The sequence below is a fragment of the Agelaius phoeniceus genome, chromosome 3, assembly GCF_051311805.1.
Source record: "Agelaius phoeniceus isolate bAgePho1 chromosome 3, bAgePho1.hap1, whole genome shotgun sequence".
Taxonomy (NCBI): Eukaryota; Metazoa; Chordata; class Aves; order Passeriformes; family Icteridae; genus Agelaius; species Agelaius phoeniceus.
In genome coordinates, this window is record NC_135267.1 from 62,841,357 (window position 1) to 62,863,583 (window position 22,227).

General features: G+C 38.5%; 1 protein-coding gene across 2 annotated transcripts in view; it reads left to right on the forward strand.

The window, feature by feature from the left end:
• The window catches only part of SYTL3 (synaptotagmin like 3), a 31,390-nt gene that overhangs the window by 5,590 nt on the left and 3,573 nt on the right, over positions 1–22,227 (forward strand). For both annotated transcript variants that reach the window (XM_054628818.2, XM_054628820.2), the window contains exons 4-13: positions 1,961–2,025; positions 4,613–4,664; positions 6,108–6,180; positions 7,063–7,135; positions 10,446–10,570; positions 14,064–14,207; positions 16,923–17,101; positions 19,252–19,354; positions 21,500–21,667; positions 21,858–21,954. In XM_054628818.2, coding sequence (XP_054484793.2) covers positions 1,961–2,025; positions 4,613–4,664; positions 6,108–6,180; positions 7,063–7,135; positions 10,446–10,570; positions 14,064–14,207; positions 16,923–17,101; positions 19,252–19,354; positions 21,500–21,667; positions 21,858–21,954 — 1,079 coding nt within the window. The remainder of the gene's footprint in view (positions 1–1,960; positions 2,026–4,612; positions 4,665–6,107; positions 6,181–7,062; positions 7,136–10,445; positions 10,571–14,063; positions 14,208–16,922; positions 17,102–19,251; positions 19,355–21,499; positions 21,668–21,857; positions 21,955–22,227) is intronic.

Below are 22,227 nucleotides of genomic sequence, written 5' to 3' on the forward strand. Positions count from 1 at the left end.
TTGAAAACCTTGTGAACTGAAAAAATTTGTATCTTTCACCTGGAAGAGGCTCTCTTTTATGTCATTTATGTGAATGGAGTTGGTATAGCATGTTGGTTTTTTTTTAAAAGGAATCCTATATTCTAGGAGTCTAGAAAGATGTTTGTTTTGGAGGAGTTTGGTCTATTTTACCTGACAAAGGGTCTTTATTAGCTTTGTTTTCATACTTTTGGTCATATCTTAACTCACTACACTCTTTATTAAAAAAAAAAAAGGTGTTTTCAGTTTCAGTGTGTGGTCTAATTATCATAAAATGGTTTGGGTTGGAAAGAACCTTAAAGATCATCTGGGTTCCACCCACCCTGCCAAGAGCAAGGACACTTTTCGCTAAGATCAGAGCCCCATCCAACCTGGCCTTGAACACCTCCAAGGAAGGCATGTCTGGAACTTCTGTGAGTAGATTCAATTATCACATGGATCTGTGCAGAAGTGGAGATTAAACTCTGGAACATAACCAGGGAGTGGTGGGAATAATATAAAGAGGGGCCTGGGGTTGAATGGAAGTCAAGGCACTACCAATGCAAAGCCCTTGAAAACAGATATTTCAGACATTTATTAATTGATAGGTCTCCATCCAAATGAGTAAGTATCTTGTCTCAGTTATTTAAACCTAATTTTCAGACTCATCTATGTTCAGTTATGCACAAAGGTCTATGGTTAGGTATGAAAATTAATTGCACAGTCTACCTGAGTGCTTATTCTTTTTTTTTTTTAGTCTGCATTGCTACTTACGAAGATGTCATTAAAATGCCTAAGAGGCTTTAAAATCAAGTGGCAGAACCAAAAGTATCCTACCTATAGTTTGTTTTGATGCAGAATAAGGTGAGCTGTGAAAGGGCAGACCCAGAGGTTTTGTTGCCTTGCCCATTTGTGGCTATCACTTTAGCTCTCATATTTAGAGATTTTGCTTTCTTAAGAAGGTAAGCCCTGAATGAATTTAAAGTTTGTATGCTATGTCAAGCAATTTTGGCTGAGGGAATGGTAATAAAGTGATTAATTTTATAGAAGGAAAATCAACAACTGGGTAGACAAAAAGTTTACCAGTGCCTGTACTGAGGAAATCTTTGCAGTGAGACTCCATCTTATAGTAAGCATCACAAAATTATCAAGGAAGGGAGAGATTATATATGCCCTAAAAATTAGTAAGACATTTAGATGAGAATTTGGAACCTGAAGGATCCAGAGAATCCTATCCTCAGTTCAATTTTTTTTGTCTTTTTAATAATGGGTGAGTTTAAGTTGCAGACTTCAGGAAGAGTAAGATTTGTTGAAAATCTGATTGTGACAGAGCTGTTTAATCTGATATAATCTTGTACTTGCTAATCATTACTTTTCTGTTCCTGTGATCCTGGTAGCTTTGTAAGACATTAATGTAACTGATGGTAGTCTCCAGAAAATGGAGAGATGGGCCATGAAGCCTCTGAGCTGCCAGGGCTGTGGAGCTCAGTGCTCCCTGGTAGCCATCCCAAGTTCTGCTAGGGACCATGTCCTCTACCATGGACATTCCTGACTTCTCAGCCAAGGCTGCAGCTGTAAGCAGCCAGCTCCCCACTCAGCACAAGTGCCTGGGCTGCTTTGTAAGTTGGTTGTGCAGACTGGGGTCACCCAGGGCTCTCCTGCCTTCAGAGCAATGGCCAGAGCAGCATGTATCACTTTCCATGGCCAGTCCTACACTGCAAAAAGGAAAAGAAGCTATCAAACAAAGCCCCCTCCAAAACCAAAACAAAAGTCCCCAAAGGATTCCTCCCCTCTGTGTTTTTTTCAGACCCACAGCAAAATCAGTCAATAGGTTGAGTAGTCATGAAATCTTAGTTTTACAGTAAGATTAATAAAGGATGCTGGATTGTTACGTGGTAACTGAACATTTAAAGAAATGCACTTGTAAACGTTTTGATTCGAATCTCTTTTCATTGTTTTCCAGAGATGTGAAAGTGAAGGCTGGTGAATGGTTCTTTGAGGAACGAGCAAAGAAATATCCAGGTGAAGGTAATCACTGGAACAGATCATAAACTGCTATGTAATGTGTAGTTGTCACCTAAGTCAAATACAGGATGTAGTCTGACACTGTATCCAGTGTTTCTTCCACGCAGTCCATCTGTCTGTGCAGTAAATAAAACATGAACACAAATTAGCAGAATGCATTTAAAAGTATAACTTATTTTGTTGGAGTAATAAAAATAAGAATATTGCTGTCCATATTTGAATTAAATTTGAATTCATGAACGTGTAAGACTTCTAAGAAATACAATAATGTGAAATTAATATAGAAATGTTATATGTACAGGAAGAAAATGATCTTGCATTCATCATTTGTCAAAGTTTAAACTTCAGTTGCTTTCACTGAGGAAGTTCTAAAGTTTAAAGAAAAGATAGAATGGAATAAACCCTCCCCCCCCAGGTATAGCTATAAATCAGCAGAGAACTAAACACTATTTTGTTACCTTCAGCCAGCTGGCTGTGCCATTGCCTTTTGCTGGGTCTTTTCAGAGCCATTAAAAGTACAAAATTCTAAAAGAAATGATAGAGGATGTGGATGGAATGCTCTATGGAGAATGTTTTGCCCCAGCAAAGGAGCTGTTAGTGTTTGTTTTCACCTACAATAACTAGCAAGGTGGAGAACATTTGTTTTCTCTTTCCCTTGAAGTGCCATTTCAGGTAGGCATCTACTGAATTTTGTACTTGACTGTAGTTAAATGATACAGTTTCGCTTCCAGTATCTGCATCTATGTTTGAGAGTAGTTGGTAAAAAGGAAAGAGCTAGGCCTTAAATCTCTATTGGGAAGCTTGAATAGGAAGAATTTTATAAAAGGAAGAGCATAATCAGCCAAATTTTGGGTGGTAGGTGTTTGTGAAAGGCAGAAGGCAGCATATTAAGCAACTAAACTAAAGTTTAGTTTCCTGTTAAAGTTTTGTTTTCCTCTTAAAGCAATTCATTTAAAATTTGAAAGATTTCACTGAAGTCCCTTCTAGCTAACACAATTTTTGATTTTAAAGTGTTAGTTGACTGGTCTTTTTAAAGCACAATTTCATCCAATAACCATTGACAATAATTTCCCCTCATTCTTTTCAACGAGTATGAAGCTGGTAGTTTTATCAATCTCTATTAATAATATATTATTATTGGAAAATGTTGTTCTTGGCTATTGAACCTCATAATGCAAATTACTGACAGTATCTTTTTCCAGCAAAATAAATCAGCTCTCACTTTGAATTATGAAGGCTTTGTGGGTTCTAGAAGCATTTTGCTTAGTTGGTCTAATGGTAATGCTGTTGACATCCCAAAGATCTAAGGATATACAGAAGATAAACCTGCAGGGAGAAATATGTTTTGTTTAGTTCCTTTGATTAGACCAACTGATATATTTAAAGGAGTTTAAAAAGTGACAAATTTTGAAACACATCAGCCTTTATGCAATCTTCAATCCTGGAGGGACAGTGCCCTCTTTTGGTTTGAAAATATAACTGAAGTAATCACTAGAAGGTAAGTTGAACTGAAAAAAAAATTTATAGTGAAGTTTTCTCATGTTGTGTAGTAAAAAAAAAAAAATATGTAAATGCATTGTTATGCTTTTTAATAATGTTTTTGTATCTTCTACCTAAAGAATGAGATTAATATTTTCATTAAAGTGGTAGATTACTTTTCATGACCAATCAATTTAAAATCTAAGATAGCAAATGTTATTTTTCAATAAGAGAAAATTCTGGAGTTCTGATTGAAAATTTTAACATCCTTGAGCTGTTATTGTTTCTACCACTGCTAAGGTCAATTACTTTCATGTAAGTAATCTTATAATTAATCTCAGTAAAACATGGATCACATGTTGCTTACTGTATCAGGAATTGCTAGTGCTTAAAGTCACTCCAGATAATTTCAGTTCACCATTTGTTATATTTGTGATTTCCCCCAGGAACAAATGACAGTTTTATGAGTCTTCATTGTTGATGCTTGATGGAGCTTTTGCTCCTTGGTGTCTTCACATCCTGTGGCTGCTCAGCTCAGGGATGTGCCATGGTTGCTGTTTCCCTGCAGGGATGCTCTTAGCAAAGGCTCTCACTCATGTTTGTGAGCTAGTCAAGCATTTTCGTCATTGCTCAGGTCTCTGGTAGGAAGAGTGAAAAAAAAATTCACGAGGTGCAAGAGTTGGCCATGTGCCTGTTCTTGTGGACATTTTCATGCTTCCCTTAGTGTTTGAGTTTTGTGGCTGAAGTGTGCTTTGGTGCAGTGGGCTCATGCACCACCTGCCTCCTAGACCCTGGGAGGCTGACAGCCCTTAGCAACCTAGGAATGGCCATGTTGGCATCTCTGTGTGATTGTCCTTAGCATTTGTGAAGAGTTCATCTGTGTGTCACCTGCAACAGGGGAGGGTGGAATCATGGTATGGTGTGAGATGCAGGAGAGACTTGTGTGTTGCTTGGCCCGTGTGCTGATACATTTGCTGGGAATTGACTTCATTCCTGACTTGTGTAAGCACAGGCCAGTTCCTGAAAGGCACTGATTTTAAAAAGTGTTATACAGGCATAAGTAACTGATGTTGCTACTAAATTATCTGGGTTTTTTTTCCCTCCTTCATAGGCAGACGTGAAACAGTTGGTGCAAAGCTCTTGAAATCTTACCAGAATCTGAGGTAAGACTCGTAAAAGGACAAACAGTCCTGGGACACAGCGAATTTGTATGGGTGATATATTTTGTTATAAACCAACCAGTAGTTTGTATTCCTTTATTATGAAGAAGAATCAATACTTTTGGAGTTCAAATGATAAAAGCATAGAAAAATTTTCACTTTTAGCTGTCAGCAATCCACAGAATAGGTCTCACATACAACAGAGAGTAAGTACCATGTTTGGAATAATAGTGTCTTCCTTGAAATGAAGGGATGTGCATTATCTTTGTTTTATCTGCTTATATTTTTTGCATAACTATTTATACAATTATCTGTTAAATTTGCCAAATACTTTTAAATTATTGTAAATGAAAGTTATTTTCTGGGTGTCATAACAGCATCATTATTTGTTCAATGGGAAATATTGCTGATATGATAGTTTTACAATAAATAGTAGACAAGAAGTTAGACACTTCCACTTACCCAACTTAAAAAAAATTAAAATCTTGTTTATAATGAATAAATACTTTGACTGGAGGGCAATAGATGACCATACTTAAGTTATTACCAGTGATATATTATGAAGTAACAGTCTGCTTATTATGTTGTTAAAGGAGGCCTCTGCCTTAAAATAAACCAAACCAAAAAACTACAACACCAAACAGCAACAACAACTACTACCAAAATCCAAACCAACCATAAAAAGCCCCCAAAGCCCTGTGTAAAATAAGATATGAAGAGATGTTCTCAATTTATTATAATTATCTGGCAAGGCACAGCTGCTTAAGAAAGAAACTTCTATTCAGCTGGATAAGATCTTAAGCAAGACTTGCTCTTACCTGGATGTGGTAAAAATTAAAAAAGAATGAAGAAGGAGGTTCACCAGCTGCCTTAGGATCTGTGATTGTGCTGTGATAAGAGAATCAGGCAGATTTTTTTTTTCCACAGACCAGGACTATTTACCACAGATGGAATGGCAGGAATGTTTAAAGGGTCCTTAACAGCTCTGAACCCAGGCAAGGAAGGATCCTTTTAGTATTGTAAATAAAGATGACTGCCTTTTGAAAACATCTCTGAGCAAGACATGGGGTGCATTTTACAGCAATTGTGTTTTAGAATTCAGGACACAGATTGTGATACTCCCAGCCATATAGAAGTCTAGGGAGCTTATCCTAAATTTGGTCTTCCTGATAGTTCTAATGTAATAATTTTACCTGGAGCACCCCAAGATTGAGAAGGTAGAAAGGTAGTCCTAATTTCTAAGAACAGGCAATAAAGGTAGTCCTAATTCCTAAGAACAGGCAATAAACCTGTGCTGCAGCTCTTACAGACATAGGATGTTTACCCAGACCTTTATAGAGTGCAGGAAACACGGGTAATGAAGATATGGTGCATGGACATGGTTTATTTATTCATCTGTTGGCATCATATATTAATTATTGCACTATTTATCTCTTAAATTTCTAGTAAAATTTCTGTCGTACCTCCAACTCCACCTCCTTTCACAGAATCACCAGCAGGATCCAATGTGATGGGTAATGTATGTATCTGCAAAATATACAGATAAGTGCATTCCTTAGGGTGTCATTCATATGAAAAGGTCAGCCATAGAAATGTGGTAAATAACTGCTGTAACATCCCTCTGCAATATAAATGCAGCCTTTTGCTACTTAGTCATTATTTTTATGTTGCATGGGTACTGGGAGAGAAAGCTTAGAGGCTAAGAGGGCCATTTTCAATTATTTTTCAGTTTTTGAGGGAAGTGGTTAACCACTCTGCTTGAGGTTAGAATGTTGCATCTGGTTTTGGAGCCTCATCACAGGAAGACTGGACTGAGATCTGAGTTCCACTCAAACCTGAAGGACCCTGTGTTCCTGTGACATTCAATGGTCACGTGTCACTTTCCTTACTGAGTGAGAAACAGTGAATTTGATGGCTGCCTTTGCATTCCAGTTTCTAGTGGGCAGAATAGTAGAACATGGCTTGAAACTCACAGAAATTGCACTAAATTACTGTTTTGTTTAATTTTGGACTGGATCCTCAGGCCCTGCCCTGGTTTTGAAACTCATTGCATTTCTGTAAACATTCTTATGTACTTACCTAGAGTTTGATGAAAACTCTTTGTTCTGTAGTAGATAAAAGTATTAAATACCTTACCACAAATCATTGATGTAATTAGCTGTATTTATGAACTTACAATGTGATCTTTCTGCGAGGAGTTCCAGTTACATGTGAAAGACCATGGAACTGAAAAGATTACTTTCCATACATCAATGTATGTCCTCAGATGTATTTGTCTACAGAAGTGAGCAAAGGGCTGCAGCTTTACCCTCTGTCATGAGGTCTGTAGATAAGTAATCATGGGAACTTTAAAATTACAAATCTTCTGTGTTTTCTTACTCTTTGCATCTCCCATTTGCAGGAACTTGGAGAGTCTAAAAGGTTTAATAAATCTGTGGAAAACTTGTTTTTGTCTCTCACAACACATATAAAAAGTAAGTAGCTTTCACTGTCTTGTCATTCCAGGATATTGTAGTCAAATGTTTTGATTTTTTGGCCACAGTGTTGGGCAAGAAGTTGTTATAAAAAAGGCTATCAAGTAATGGCTGAAATTATTAATGCCAAGGTTGTGCCAACCTGAAAAATAATACAGGAAATCTAATTTTCCTTAAGTATTCTGCCAGTTGTTAAATAAACTGATTCTATCAAACCAGAGCACCTTTCTTGTAAAGATGTGAAAAGACTGCGTAATTTTTCTTTTCATTTACCAGGTGTTCAGATCCAGTATATTTAATTCATGTTAGAGTAATAACCAATTTCTGATCTTCATGTTATCTGGCTGAACCCCAGCTGACCTGGTTAAAGAGTCTGTCATTTAACAGGAGTTTAATATTTTCATTCACTGGCAGTATTCATGAGGACTTCCTACCTGTTTCTCAGTCTAGTTGTGTGGAATTTTTCAGTGCACATTTCTAAGTGCTTTCCAATCCTGACAACTCCTGTTCCCTTCTGATGCTTTTGGTTCCTTTCATTCTCTTACACTGCCTGCTGTTCCTAGGGATGCAGACTGTGTGTGCACCTCTAAGGCTAACTATACTGAGGACAGTCAGCCTTTGTGAAAAACAAATTAAAGGCATCAGTGACCAGAGGAAAACAACTTCTGAGCCTTAAGAAGATTACAGGGGCTTGCAAATTTGCATGGATTTGAACAAACCGTAGTATTTTCTTACTAGCTTTAACTTACACAACCCCACGTGTGAGATTAGACCTGAACAAATCTGGCTTCAGTGCCTTTCTGCCTTTCCCCCAGCTCTTTTAGTTCTTGTTTGGTCTTTCCTTTAGCCTCTTCCACCCATCCTAACGACCTATTCTCCTTGAACTATGCAAATTTAATGTTGTGTCTGTGAGAACACATTAAAGCTATGCAGAGACATGGTGATTTGCTCCTAAAGAGAAGCATACAGTGGTGTAAGATCCTGGAAACAGTAATAGTGGCAGCACAGAACTGGATGCAAAGTAATTTATTCGGCTTTCTGTTAGTTTGAAGCCTGGCCATATCCCAGAGTTACTGGTAAAAACTGTCAGGACTGCAGCAAACTAATTTATTATTTCCCTGCTACCAAAAGGAAGGTTCTACTCCATTCACATCTCTCTTTTCTCTCTGTTTCGAGCCTTATGCTGGTATAATTAACATCTGGAACCCTCTGGAAACTGGTTTAGCTCTTTTAAAGGGCAGAACATTAACACATAGGTACTTTTCCTGCTGTTTTAGTGAGTTAAATGGGATCAAGGTAAGATATATGTTGGAACATGTACAACAGACAGTGCCGGTCCATGTGATCAGGAGCCATATCAGGGATGGAGAAGAGCAGAGCAGGCATTCCAGAGGGAGATGGAAGCAAGTTGTTAGCTCAGTTCAGCTACAGGTGAAACCCTGCTCAGGTGCTCTCATCCTCAGTTAATGTGGAGCAGTTTAATTTGGGAGAAAATAACAGGCTGTTGCAATCATTGAAATCAGTAATAAAAAAGTGTAGGAAGTGTTACAGAGGGAAAGACTTGGGTTTCTTGGCTTAAGAAAGCAGCTTTTTCAGACAATATGGCTTCTCAATGAAACCTGGTACTGTGCTGATAAATGTTTTTGATCACGACTGTCTAAAGTTAGTACTCTGTATCTTATCTAGATAAAGGTGTCCTGGTTTGCAGAGGTGTTTAATACAGGCAGCTCTTGTGTGCTGCAGTAAATAGACCTGGAGAAGCTCGTTGTGCCTCTGACTCTCTCACTGGAGGCAGTGTGCGTGCGTGTCTGAGCGCAGCGGGAACGAGGGATGGGCACGTGCAGCACAAAGCTGCCATTGTACATCTGCTCCTTTGTGCTGCTGCCTCCTGTTCCAGGGGGCTTGGCAGCAAGAGGAGATTGTAATCCAATGGTGGCCTTTTGGTGAATGGAAAATGAATTACTGGTTGTAGTTTTATTTGCAGTGAAAAATTGCCCTTGGCACTAGAGAGAGTGTCAGTCTTAATGATATTTGGGTAGAGAAGCCAAAAGAGGAATAGATACGAAAACTGAACATTTGTATTTTCTCACACAATAACCTGTTCACTGTAAGAGAGTGTGAGGCAAGGCTGGTGTTTCTGCCTCTACTGCTGGTCAAACTCCTGAGATTGTATCTATTCCATTAGAACTCTCAATTCCAGTCCCTTTTATGATCTCTGATTTCATTGTGTATGTTAAAAACCTGGTTTCGTTTACAGAGATGCTTAATTGAGCCTGCCTTTGAATGGGTCACATGGTGCCTTAATGGTGTACACAGAGTACAGTAAACATCTGAGGACTGATTGCTGCTAAGAACAAAACTAATCCAGAGTGTCTTTAAAAATCACACTTGAGTGCCATTGTTTTTGAATACCATAATGTTGCATTGTCTGCTGTCTGAGGTTCCTCCACAGAGGTTCATGTTGTGAGAGAAGTGTTTATTTCTTCTGTATGAATTAAACATATGATAGCTATTTCATGTGCTACTTATAAATTTTTAATTCTTCAGAGAGTCTATCTGGGGCTGACAACAAAGTATCTGCAGTTAAGCCTGCTCATATTCAGAAGTCATGGATGAGTGCTGCCCTTCCCTTTAAGCAAAATTCTGAGTGTACACTAAGGAATAAAAGGGAAAAGTGGGGCATCAGATGTTCAATCATCCTGTAGATTTATTTGCCAATAAACTAAATGTAACTGAAGTGCTAATTCAATGAGATGCTTAAATATGGACATAAGCTTATCCATATGAATAATGTTATTGAAGTCAATGCAGGCTATTCAGGTTCTTAAAATTATATGTGGTTTGGGACCAGAGTATGTAACATCTTTCCTTTCATCCATATTTTGGGATACATTTCTAAATATTTTCCAGTATGATCTTCTCATTGTCATGTTACTTTATATTGTTGTAATGATTTTGCTTTTATCCTGAACCAACCCAAACTGCTTTACAAATCAAACTATACATGGGAGCTGTAGTAGCTGCTTCTGAGAGGAAACTGTATTTGATGGCCTACCATTCCTTGCAGCAGCTATAATGATAGGCAGCAAGGAGTATAATTTCCAGTTGAAACAACATGAAAGATTTAGGCAGGCAAAATATAATTATATACAATATGACAACCACTTGTCTTCCCAGCTGTTTCTTACTCTTAGGAGATCAATGCTAAAGGTACAGGATGACAGTTTGAAAGCTACAGAATTAGCCTCTAAATCTATAGGATTGCTTGCAGAGTTTGTTATAGTGACTTTTCTCTTTATTCTATCTTCAGAAATATCAAAGTCCCAGAATGATATGGCTGACAGATGTGTCCTAACCACAGATTATGGGAAGAATGTGGAAAGAAGAGAGCAAAGAAGGAGCCAGTCTGACACTGCAATCAACGTTACAAGCAGGGTATCCATATTATTATACACAGTCTCTAACTGCAAGAGCTGTCTCAGAGTGAAATACATTTGTGAGAGCAATCATGTGCACAGTGGAATTTTTCTTCTATTTTTATGAACAGGACATAGCTGATGTTCACTGACTGTGGTCAGAACTCTGGTTCTTCACAAGGTTTTTCACAGATTCTGTACAACTGATGTCAGCCCAGAGCTGAAATGTTAGCTGGGATTTTTAACAAGGGAGGGAAGGATGCCAAGGATGGGACATTTTGCTCTCAGGTGCTCACAGATTCTCTTGAGGTTGAATTGGTACTTGCTCTATGTGACTGTTAGACTGAAGGGAGGTGCTCTCTCTTGTCTTCTTCCTGCCCCTTTTGGTGCTGAACAAACAAGCTATGACCATCCCAGACCCATCCTGATGTTTTCTGAGCATTTTTTAACTTGTCTGGGAGAAAGCATTGCTGTTAGTTGCTATGCAACCTCCCTTTTCCTTTTGCTTTGGTTACAGTCTCTAGCTTTCAGTGTTTTCTTGAGAAGTTTGAGAAAAATCCAGTCAAATGTTTTCCTATGAATTGTGCAGGGCTGAAGATGATCTCACGTTTCTGTTTTAGCATTACACTGAAGATTTTGTTTTGTACACTTTCAGCTCTCAAGTGACTGAACTTTGTCCATACTCAGTTTTCCACATTATGGTCACTTACTGAATTGCCTTGTTAGTCTGAGTGAGGTCAGTGTGGTTTGCTAAGTGCCTGGATTAGATGCTGAGAAAAGCCCTTGCTTTGGGCCAGATCTTGTGGCACACATTGTTCACAGCTCTTGTGCACTTTTTCCTTTGCTTCAGAAGTGTTAGGTGCTGATAAATGGAAGAGACAGGATGTCAAATTGCATGGACTGGGCAGTTTGAATTGGCCCAACAATGTCTGAGAACTCTGTGAAATTAGTTCTGGTATTTGTGTATGCAATTAAATTATCAATAGAATTGGCAACAATTATTGGTTACCTGAGTGCTGTTTTCATTGTGGCAAGGCACACTTTGGTATTAGCTTTATTCCACAGGCAGAGCACTGCCCCTCTAATGCATTGAAAAACATCACAGTTGGAGGCAATGTGAATTCAGACTATGCTTCACTGCATGCTGATCACAATCAATCTGCCACATTTGAAAGATGGATATGCATTCTTTGGCTTAAGAAATTAATTAGTAGGAGAATCCAAATTATATTTTAAATTGCCCATTTAAAAATTTAGAATTTAGGTCCACACTTTGCATTGCAGGTTTTGAAAAAAAAGTTTCAATGTTTCTATGCCAGAGTGGTATTTCTCTGAGTCATTTGATCTCTGGACTGTATTTAAGCTAAAATTTTAGTTTTGTGAGAAGTAATGTTGATTTTTTTTTTTATTGTGAATGTCCTTCAGCTTTGTTTTCCTTTAGAAAGGGTAGCTGTTTACATCCTTACTAGAACTATGCCTTAAGTTATGGGACAGAACCTGTTTTAAATTACACTTGCCAAACAACTAATTATATTTATAAGAAAATATCATGTTGAAATCTTACTTGTTATGATTTCCACCCCAGAAAGAACTTTTGTTTTCAGAACATCAATCAGAAGAGTGGCTTTCCCCCTTAGAAGCTGTTAAACTGTTTTTTTCTCTAAGGACTGTGAAGTAGTAACTTCACAAGTAATAACCACAAGTTTGAATTTGCAGTATTTAAAACTGGGGCACTATTTAAGCCTCAAGGACGCTATCTGTTTCTTAAGTTTGTTTTCTAAATTTGTGATGTGTGCAGAGCTTGATTCCTTTGGATTAAAATTGAAATAGATTGTACTTAAATTCAGTATTAGTGAAAAAACCAAATCCAATGGCAAGAAGTACCAGCCAGTGTAGAATCTGGATTTTGAGGGCCTCTCATCTTTAGAATGCCTAAGTTTACTAAGGGAAGTGTAGCTATCCCTGCCTCACTGGGGGAGCAAGCAGGCATGTGCCACGTTCAGGAGCTGTTTGTGGTGCATTGGTAGCTGTGGGTTACCTCTCCTGTGGCAACAGCACCAGACATGAGAGCTGGGCTGGGCTCGTGTGACCTGCTGCTGAGGTTAGCACTGGTAGCTGTGTTGCCTTGTCAGCCTCTTATGTTCTGTACTGCACAATAGCAAAGTCTTTCTGATCCAAGTAGAAGCTAAAATTCAGTGTATTCAGCATGTTTTGGTTAGCAAGTGAAAATCGCTTGTGTTTCAGGTTTTATAAAGCAGAAGACACTTTCTCTGCTAGGAAATACTATTTTGGGTGTACTTGGGGGTTTTTTTGAGACTGTATTCTGAATGCATTTTTTGTCTGTTTCTCTCTCACAAGGTAACTTAGTTCTTGCATCTGTTCTTAAGGCAGGGCACTTAATAGACATCACAATTTCCGTGTGCTATAGTAACAGCAGACTGGTTAAGAGTTTGCACAACCTATTTTTTGCAGAAGTAATCTCACTGAGTTATCTCACCTCTTGTCCTCATTCTCTAGTGCTGTCTGCTGCTGCGTAGGAGGGATTCTTTCACCTTTCCTGTTTCCTTTGTGCAAATAACTCCTAATCCTTGCTATTGATTCAGTCACACTATATTCTTTTTAGTATTTCAGGTAATCTATTACACACCGTTTTAAAACAAGTTATTTTCTTAGATCCTAACCATGTAAAATTTCTTACTTTGCTTTTTTCCTATCCACTGAGATGTCAACATACTTTTCATAGATTGTATTATCCCCAGGAAGTGGTGTGCCACAAACACCAATATTTTGAGCATATTTCCAGCCCTATGTATTTGTATTTCAGCACTTATTCGATTAGCTGTTGTTCTTGGCAACAGAGGTGGCTGAAGATAAATCTCAAGGAGTTTTGATTGATATATATAGATATATAACTCAGAAATTATCAGGGTTTTCATGGGAAAATTGGAAAGGTGAATGGACTTAGTCAAAGCAAAGTCAAGAACACCTTGGAAATTTAAACTTTTTCTATAAACAAAGAGAAAGGAACTTGTCAGTCTGTTTCTATTTTCAAATCTCTTTCAACTTATGTTTATTCTTGCATAAGTAAATATGGGCATGTGTCATGCATATTGCAAAACACAGTTTTTAATTTCCTGGAGGCAAGATTATATTTTCTTCCAAAATTACTGTTTTGTTAAGGCCTAATAAGGACTTTTATTAATATATTGCTACTTTTGGTGTGTTATTAGTAGACTGCTGTTAGTAATTGCTGTGGTTGTGACCCTTAGATTAGCTGGTGGTATGTTGATTTTTAAAAATTATTAATATAATGAGTGTACCATTAACTGGGTTGAGAGAGTTATAAATCAACATTTAAATTAAGTTGCTACATTATCTTTGAAGGTCTGCCACTTGCATGACCTTAATCAGAGTCAGTTGTAGATATTTACTGAGTTTTCTTCTGATAACATTCTTGAATCAGGACATTTCTCTTAAATTGAAAAAAAAAATACTTTCTGAATTTTTTACAGATGAAAAGTACACCCAGTCTGCAACAGCTCATCACTGGGGCCCGAAATGACAGTGAAACTCAGAGCAAAAGAAGTTGCAAGGAAGAAGACGACCTAACAACCAGTCCCACGAGTGATACAGTTTTCTGTGATGGCAAAAAACATGTAAGTTAAAGGTGAAACCCAACAGAAGAGGTGTTTAAAGGGAACCGATAGAAAAGCTTGTGCAGAATGTTGGTGTATTTTGGATTATATCACAAAATGAAGGAAGAATTGCACTTGAGTTTGTATCTGATGAAAGACTGATGCCTTTGGCACAGTCCTCATGGTAACACTGTGAATCTTTTGAAGCATGAGGCAAATTAATAATGGATAATTGATGGATATATCATCCACTGATAATGAATAATTAATGGAATAGCTTCTTCTGAATTTTGCAAATGCAGCTAATATTCTTCCCATTTGATTATTAGGATTGGGATTATGAATGTGGTACTTTCTCACCTAGTATCTGGCTTTTTCTCTTCAAGCTTCATTTACCAGAAGGGTTTTGTCAGTCTGCAGGAACTGTGGTATTGGAAATGTCAGTGGAAATTCAAATGTCAGAATGACAGTGAATGAAGAGGAAACTGACAGTGATGGAAGCCAGGGGAGCAGTTCATAGGCTTAGGGGATGACATTGAATCATCCTCTCTTGGATGGCATTTTGAATACTGCAAATGAGAGAGAAGGAAGCTGGTTATAAATGAATTCAGCACAGTGCTTTCAAGCCTCTGTGATTAACTGTGGAAGCTAATTTCTATCTATTAGTGATGAGGTTAAGCAAGGTGAAGTATCCAAAGAATTCCTGACTGATCTTGTAAAGAAGGGAACTCAAACGGCTTAGGGACTCACAGTTAAATCAGGCTGCTCACTTGACAGAGAAGCAGAAACACACACAGGGACCTGGGTGCTCTCTTGTAGTTCATTACACTGGGGAGTCTGAGGTGTTAAGCTGACAAATGGAAAACAGTTTTGTGTTACATTTGTGATTCTAATGACAACCATTTGAGCTGGGCTACAGAAAGCTCAATCTTAAAACTGAAATATTTTCTGCTGTCTTACAAAGGTGGAGGTCAAAATCCATTAACTTTCTCTTTATGGGTAATTGTTGGATGTTGAAGGACACTCCATAAAAAATGTATCTTCCAGAACATCAGATGGCATTGCTCCCAGCCATGCCAGCAGAAGTACAATATGTTAAGTCATTGCTAAATCCCTGCTCACTGAACCTAAAGTGATGACTTCCACATAGAATGTGTGGGATGCCTGATCAGGTGGGAGACATGTAGTGATATTCAGTCCAAACATCATTAATCATAACACCTATCCAGCCTTCCTAAATAAATAGGGTGTTCTGTGGAATACATATGAGAGGCTTTCACAGATTTTGTTTTGGGACATATGAGCTTAGGACAAAACTGTTTGCATTCCATTGCCATAATAGATTTTGGTGGAAAATAAACATTTTCTGGTCTGGTGAATAAAAATATGTTCAGGAATGAAAGTGCAGAGCTGAACAAAGCTGCAAGTTAGACTGATTACACTGATACACTTCTTGTGAAGGGAGCAACATTATTTGTGACAAGCATCAGGTCAAAACAGTCTTTTGACTTCCTCAGTAAGCACTCCAACCCTTCTTTTGACAGTGTGTGTTGCTTAGAGCTGAAAAGAGAGAGCAGATAGCCTCTTTAATCTAATAAATCCCTTGGTGTGAAATGAGTATTTTCATGCTGTACAAAGGAAGAAAAGCATCTCCACAGCAGAGAGATATGATCTTGCAAACACTGCTTTGCACTCGTAGCTGCTGGGTTGTGCAATGCAGAACTCCTTGGCCAACCAGTCCTGTGTGGGTTGGTGTTTATTTTCAGGGGGAGGAGTGATCTAACACAGATATCTTCGCAATCTAGGGCAGTGTTGCTGAGAAACTGATTACAACAGTGGTGCCTTCGTGACAAATGCTGTGTAAAAAGTTTCTAGGGCTCACCTTAAAGAATATCATTATACATGAATGGAGATCGAACTGTTCTGAGTTGATAATTTGTTTCGGTGAAGGCAATAGTTACTTGTCTGGGCTGGGCCATACAAAAAATTGATCTCTTCCTGCTTTGCAGTGTCCTGCCTTCTGTCAATGCTAGACACAAGTGCTCTTTATGTATGGTCCATTCACACATGTAAAGCATCCAAACCTTTGTCCCAAAGGTGGAAGTAAATGAAAGGAGAACAAAGTGGCTGAGCTGAGCTAGGGAACATCTTTATGCACCTACATACAACAGCTGGAAGAATGTTCTAATCTCTCCTGAATGGTCTGCAATACAGAATACATAATTTTAATATGGAATTGGGACATCTTGTGGACCATTTTTATTGGAAGTACAGGCCACTTTGGTATTTCCTTTAATACATGGTAGAACCAAAGGTCTTGATAGTGTACCCTACTATGAGCTATGTATTAAAAATGTCTAATTCAATGTGGTTTTTTAATGTTTTTAGATTTCAGAGGGTATTTTTAATCTCTTTCAAATACTTAGCCCATTTTTCTCATGGGAAGAAACATAGCAGTTTTATTCGGAAACAGTTTCTAGATCCAGAAGTTACTTAAAGCATTTTCTCAGCCTAGAAAGTTTACTGAAGAGAAGAGGGCAAAGCAGTAGAATTGTAATTACAGTTGTGATTTTCAGGGATGTTGTGGAAGCAATGGAATGTTTTATAAAGATTACCCTAAATTTCATGAATTGCAGTAGCTTTCCAGTGATATCTGTAAAGATGCTACTGAGGGCAATAAATGTTTTGTCCTGTTTGATCTGAAGCTGCTTTTACCAAACGTTTGTCTTTTCTTAGGGGAGTTTGTATAGTCTTAGCAGCACTTGCACTGAGTCTGGAAATTTTGGCAAGGCTAACATCACAGGAGAAATAGAGTTTGCCTTAAAGTACAACTTCAGAGCTTGCATCTTGGAAATCTACATCAAGGGATGCAAGAGCCTGGCTTATGGAGAGGAGAAGAGGAAAAAGTGTAACCCGTAAGTATTTTTGTAGAGAAGAAGGAACATAAGGAAAACATTCTGGTTTTTACAATACTGATGCATGTTCTGAGTGAAATGGATTTATGTATGATTGTATGCAATACTGGCACCTTCAGAACATCCAACATACACACCAACCCTTTGTACAGATGCACACTGCAAGACAAAGAGTTTTCATACCTGTTCCCATTCCGTTGTGACCATTTTCTGCTAGGAATTCTCTTTCCCTGCCTGTGAGCAGGCAGCTGTGGATGTGTGTTGCTGGTGAGTACCTTTTGGCCTCAGGAACAGCTGTTCAGTTTTTAATTCTGAAGTTGTGGCTGAAACATGAGATGTCCTGTTTCTAATTCATCTGCTGACCCATTGTGGGTCACTGGGTGATTGCTATACTGCTTGGGTGCTTCCATCTTCTCTGATAACATTTCTTCCATCTTCTGGAAACATTTCAGCTGCTACAACATATTTTTAAAATCTAAAGATGTTTAATAATTATGCACCATTTTAAGAGGAAGAAGTAGATATTTCTGTGCATAAAACATGCCATAGAAAATCTTGGTGGGATAATTAAGCCTTGGTGATTTCTCTGTTTATCACTAAAGAGTTCTCTCTGACCATGCAGTAACCACTGACAGAAAATGACCAGGTAGAATCCCTGACTACCTGTTCTTGCCCCTGCTGTCTCACCATGTTTGATCATTTGAGGGCCCACGTTGGAATTGTGGACTTGCAGTCACCTTCACCTAGAAGGACAATAGATTTTGTGCAGATCTTCCAGAGACTATTCATAAAGACAAGCTTGGTGATGAGCAGTGCCTTGCTGGAAGAGCAGCCTGTGGAGAAGGGCTGTTTGGAGCACTTCAGAAGTGGGTCAAGGTCCTCTAAGTCCCCTGGTAATTAAGCCAGGCAAACAGTTGCAGGAAGCCTGAAAGGCAATGAGGGAAGTGCTGTGCAGTAATGTTCTCTATGGGTATATATTTATATATCTCTGTTGGTTTCCAAGCCAGATGAAAAAGTACAGCACACTTATTTGACATGCTTGCTGAAAAGCAGGCTTTTAACTGATGTTAAAACCTGATTAATTATTTAGCTTATTTGCTGGTTTGAAGTCTGGCTGGCTATGTTTTAATTAAAATGATCTGGGCTCATAGAACAAGAGGCTAAATCTTCTAGTACCTGTATATTTTAAAAACTAGCTTTACCTATGGATCAATTTGGAAAAAATAGGGAATTTGTGTAAGTTCTGCATTGATAATATGAGATACAGCTGATTTTATTTGCCCAGTAAGTTAATCAAGAGGCTCTTTTAAAATTAATTTAAATCATAATATCTGAAATATGTTTAAGTACAGTTAAAAATGTTTTGTATTGTGTAAACAGCTGCTCCTTTCCCTGACAGGCTAGAAGCACTCTCTATTGCTGAAATTCTTTAGTTTTGAAGCCATAACACAAGTACAGGCCAGTGAACTGATATTAAGGGAAATATTTCAGTATTAGTGTTTGCTTGACCTACACTTGAGAAACTTTGGGTATGAATCATTGGTGCTTGATATTGGTCCAACTCAGCTTCCAGAAATTTTTTTTGGCTGGTTTTTCTTGAATCAATGTCAGGGCAATTCTGAGCCCTTGAGACAATCTCCCATTTTTGTTCTAGTGGCTGTTAGAATAATTAGCATTTGTAAGACCTCTGAGTTATTCTGTATTGCTTACCTGATGTGAAGATGAGATTTTCTTCATGAATGTTGGGGTACAAGTAGCAGTGATTCTAAAGTTGATTGAGTTTACATTTTTCCTTTGAGCACATAATATGCTGTTTATTTTTATCATAAAGCTGACAAGGTGACTTCTTTAGGGGGCTGCTTTATCAGAGGCCAAGAGAATGACAAGAGGATTCCTATTCAGATCTTAATCCCTCCCCAACTACAATGGAATTGAAACACATTAGCTGAATGGTACACAAAGATAGCTGAATATCCACAAGGATATTGAGAAAATATATAAATAATATTTTGCCATTTTATTGCTTGGGAACTTCCAAAGTCAATAAAGTTGCTTAAGAATTAAGAAAAATCTCCTCTCATCTAATTGGTTTTTTTCATTTGATCCTCCCTGCTCCTTCTGATCACTTTCCATGTATCTTTATCTCCAAGGTATGTGAAGGTTTATTTACTTCCTGATAAGTCTCCTTGGAGTAAGAGGAAGACAGCTGTCAAAAAGAACACGGTGGATCCAGAGTTTGATGAGACTTTGAAGGTACAGTTTGCAATCCCATGCTGCTAAGTGTGCATTTCCATGGTACAATCCTGCATGTTCTGAACTGACCTGATGGGACAAATTTAGGAACCATTGAAAATAATAAGTTTAAAAATTATGGATTTTCAGTCTAAATAAGAGAGAGATGCTTTTGGAGCTGCAACAGTAAATTGCAAACCATTAGAGAAGTCTGCCTTTGTCCAAGAAAGTACTTTTAGTGAATACCAGTATTGGTCTGATTTACCACGTGGCAAAAGCAAAGTGTCTTCCATAGATGCTTTTTCTTGTACATTCAGAAACTGAGTATATTGGAGAACAGTTGGAATTTTACACAAATATCCTTTTCAAGTGATATCCCTTTGGTCAGTGCCCCTGGACGTGTCTCTCCATTCACATTTATCTGTGTCCCAGCTGAAATCCACCATCTCTCAACAATGTCTCCTTCCTTTTCCCTCTGCAGGCTCTTTCTTTGTACTGTCTAATTTCAAACATTAATTATCCCAGTAGAGAAGAGTAGTTATGATTTCAACTCCTTAATGCCTTTCAGTATTGCTTCTTGCATCCTTGTTAGAATTGTGTATAGGAAACAGGAATCATTATTCTTACTTCCCAGACACCTCATTAAATACAAAGGTGAGTGCTGTCAGCCAGGAGAACCTGCCTTAGTTTGGTTGTTCCTAGCTTTCCCAGCTCCACTTCTGTATTCAGATCACTGTAAACCATTTTGGTGTGTGTGTGTGCTTTGGCAAGCTGCAGTAGGAACATAAGATGATGAGTTCTTCAGTAATATATTGTCTTGGAAGAGATATGAGGCAAAGTTGGTGGAGAGGCAAACTTGTGTTGCTTCTTGAACTACACAAAAGTTTTAGTGTTACCCCCAACTCTTGGGGTGAGTAAACATCAAGAATCAGTAGTGAGTGAAACAAGCAAAATGTTTGTAAAGACAATAGTTGAAGTTTGATAATAACTTAAACGGATTTTTGTAATGTATGTGATCCTTATACAGCCCAAAGCCCTGTCTGTAGTGTTTAAACTGGCAGAAAAAATGGCCAGAAGTTGAAATCACTGGTCCTAATTTTATAGTAGTTTTTCAAGGCCAGTCATGCAGAAGTGATTAAGCAGAGTGAGAGCCATGCCTGAGCTGGCTGCATAAACTTTAAAGGTGTTCACTTAGAAATATTTAAAAATAGTTTAATTATTAGTTTATCCAAAGTAGCAGAAATGGTCAAAAGTGCATAGCACTGCTGCAGGTGAGCTCCATCATGACACTGCCATCCAACTGGGTGGGATTCAGCTGCAGGTTAAGGCACCTGCATTTGGAGGTAGCTGCATGTGTGAGGGCTGTGTGAGAGCTCTTGGGAGTCCCTGGAGCCCAGGGTGACTCAGGGTGATGAGCCACAGAGCCCACACCCAGCTTGTGATTCAGCAGCTTAAATATGGGTACTGATTTCCTTTCCTGTGCCATTGCCTCCAGCTTTCCATGCAGGTCACCTGTGGGCTGGGTTTGGCAGTCTCAGGGGGTGTATTAGATACCCAGCAATGTCTCAAAGGGCTCTAACTATGTTTGGAGAGTGGATCAAGGCTTTCATTAGTCATCAGATGAATTACTTCCTTGCCCCTGCTGACTGCTTTAAGTAGATGTCCACTGACCAGAATGGGAATTTAAGAACCAACCACATTCTGCTGGGAGTATAAACAGAAATATATATATGTATAAACATATATATGTATATAAATGAAGCACACAAACAAGAAACCCAAAAACCCAAACAAACCCAAAACCCACAACTCCCAAGACCCCTCCCAAACCAAAAAAGGAAACAAAAAAACCAAAACAAAAAACCCAAAAGACCAAACCCCAGCAAAAATGGTCAAGAGTTATTTGAATTTATAATCCAAAACTTTAACAAGGCAGGTCAAGGTATTCCTGGAATGTTGTTTCCTATTTGAATGAGCATTATTCAGCATGTATAATATATAGGTAGTTGGGTTTTTTTCAGATTGCACAGCACAGTCAGACAACATGGCTCTGTCTGCATCCAGAGGCCTTCAGTCATGCTGTGGCTGGGTTTCCTGGGAGCAGGTCATGAGCTTGGGCTGCATTCATCCTGTGCATTGCTCTGTACATGCTGTTTGTCTTTCTAGTACAAGATTGAACACTCCCAGCTGAGAAGTCGGCAGCTTCAGATCTCTGTGTGGCATGCAGGAGCTCTCAAATACAGGGTGTTTTTGGGGGAAGTGGTGATTCCCCTGGCAGCATGGAATTTTGAAGAGGACTCGATGCAGTTTGACTGGTACCCACTCAAACCCAAGGTGATCAAGAGCAAGATGTGGTGAAAGCTGTGAGAAAGATCACCCCTATGAGATCATTGAGGGGAAGGTGCTGTCAATCCAGCCCATTAGCAAGATGTGTTGGAAACACAACTAAGCTGTGAGAAAGATGTGAGAATAAGCTGTGAGAATGATTGCAGTAATGCAGACTTCTGTGTGTCCCTTTCTTCAGCTTGAGAAGCCTGAAGATCTTATCCAGTACAGTGCTGAACTCCTCGTGTCTGCAAGGCTGTCGGTACCAGCCCAGTATCAGAACCTCCAGTCTGAAGGTATAAAATATTTTGGCATGCACAACTGCTTAACAGTTGCTCTATGATCCTAATGATTTAGTTGCTCAAGATCCTAATTAACAGATCCTCTAATGATCTTAGAGGTCTTTTCCAACATAAATGATTCTGTGAATTCCTTGGCTAGAAAAGAACTGACATCAATGAAGGACCTGCAAAGTGTCCATGTAATATTCCTGTATGGGTTTTTAACAGCTACAGCAAATGGTGCTTTGTGGTGTTTTATATCTTAGACTATTTATAATCAAAACACTT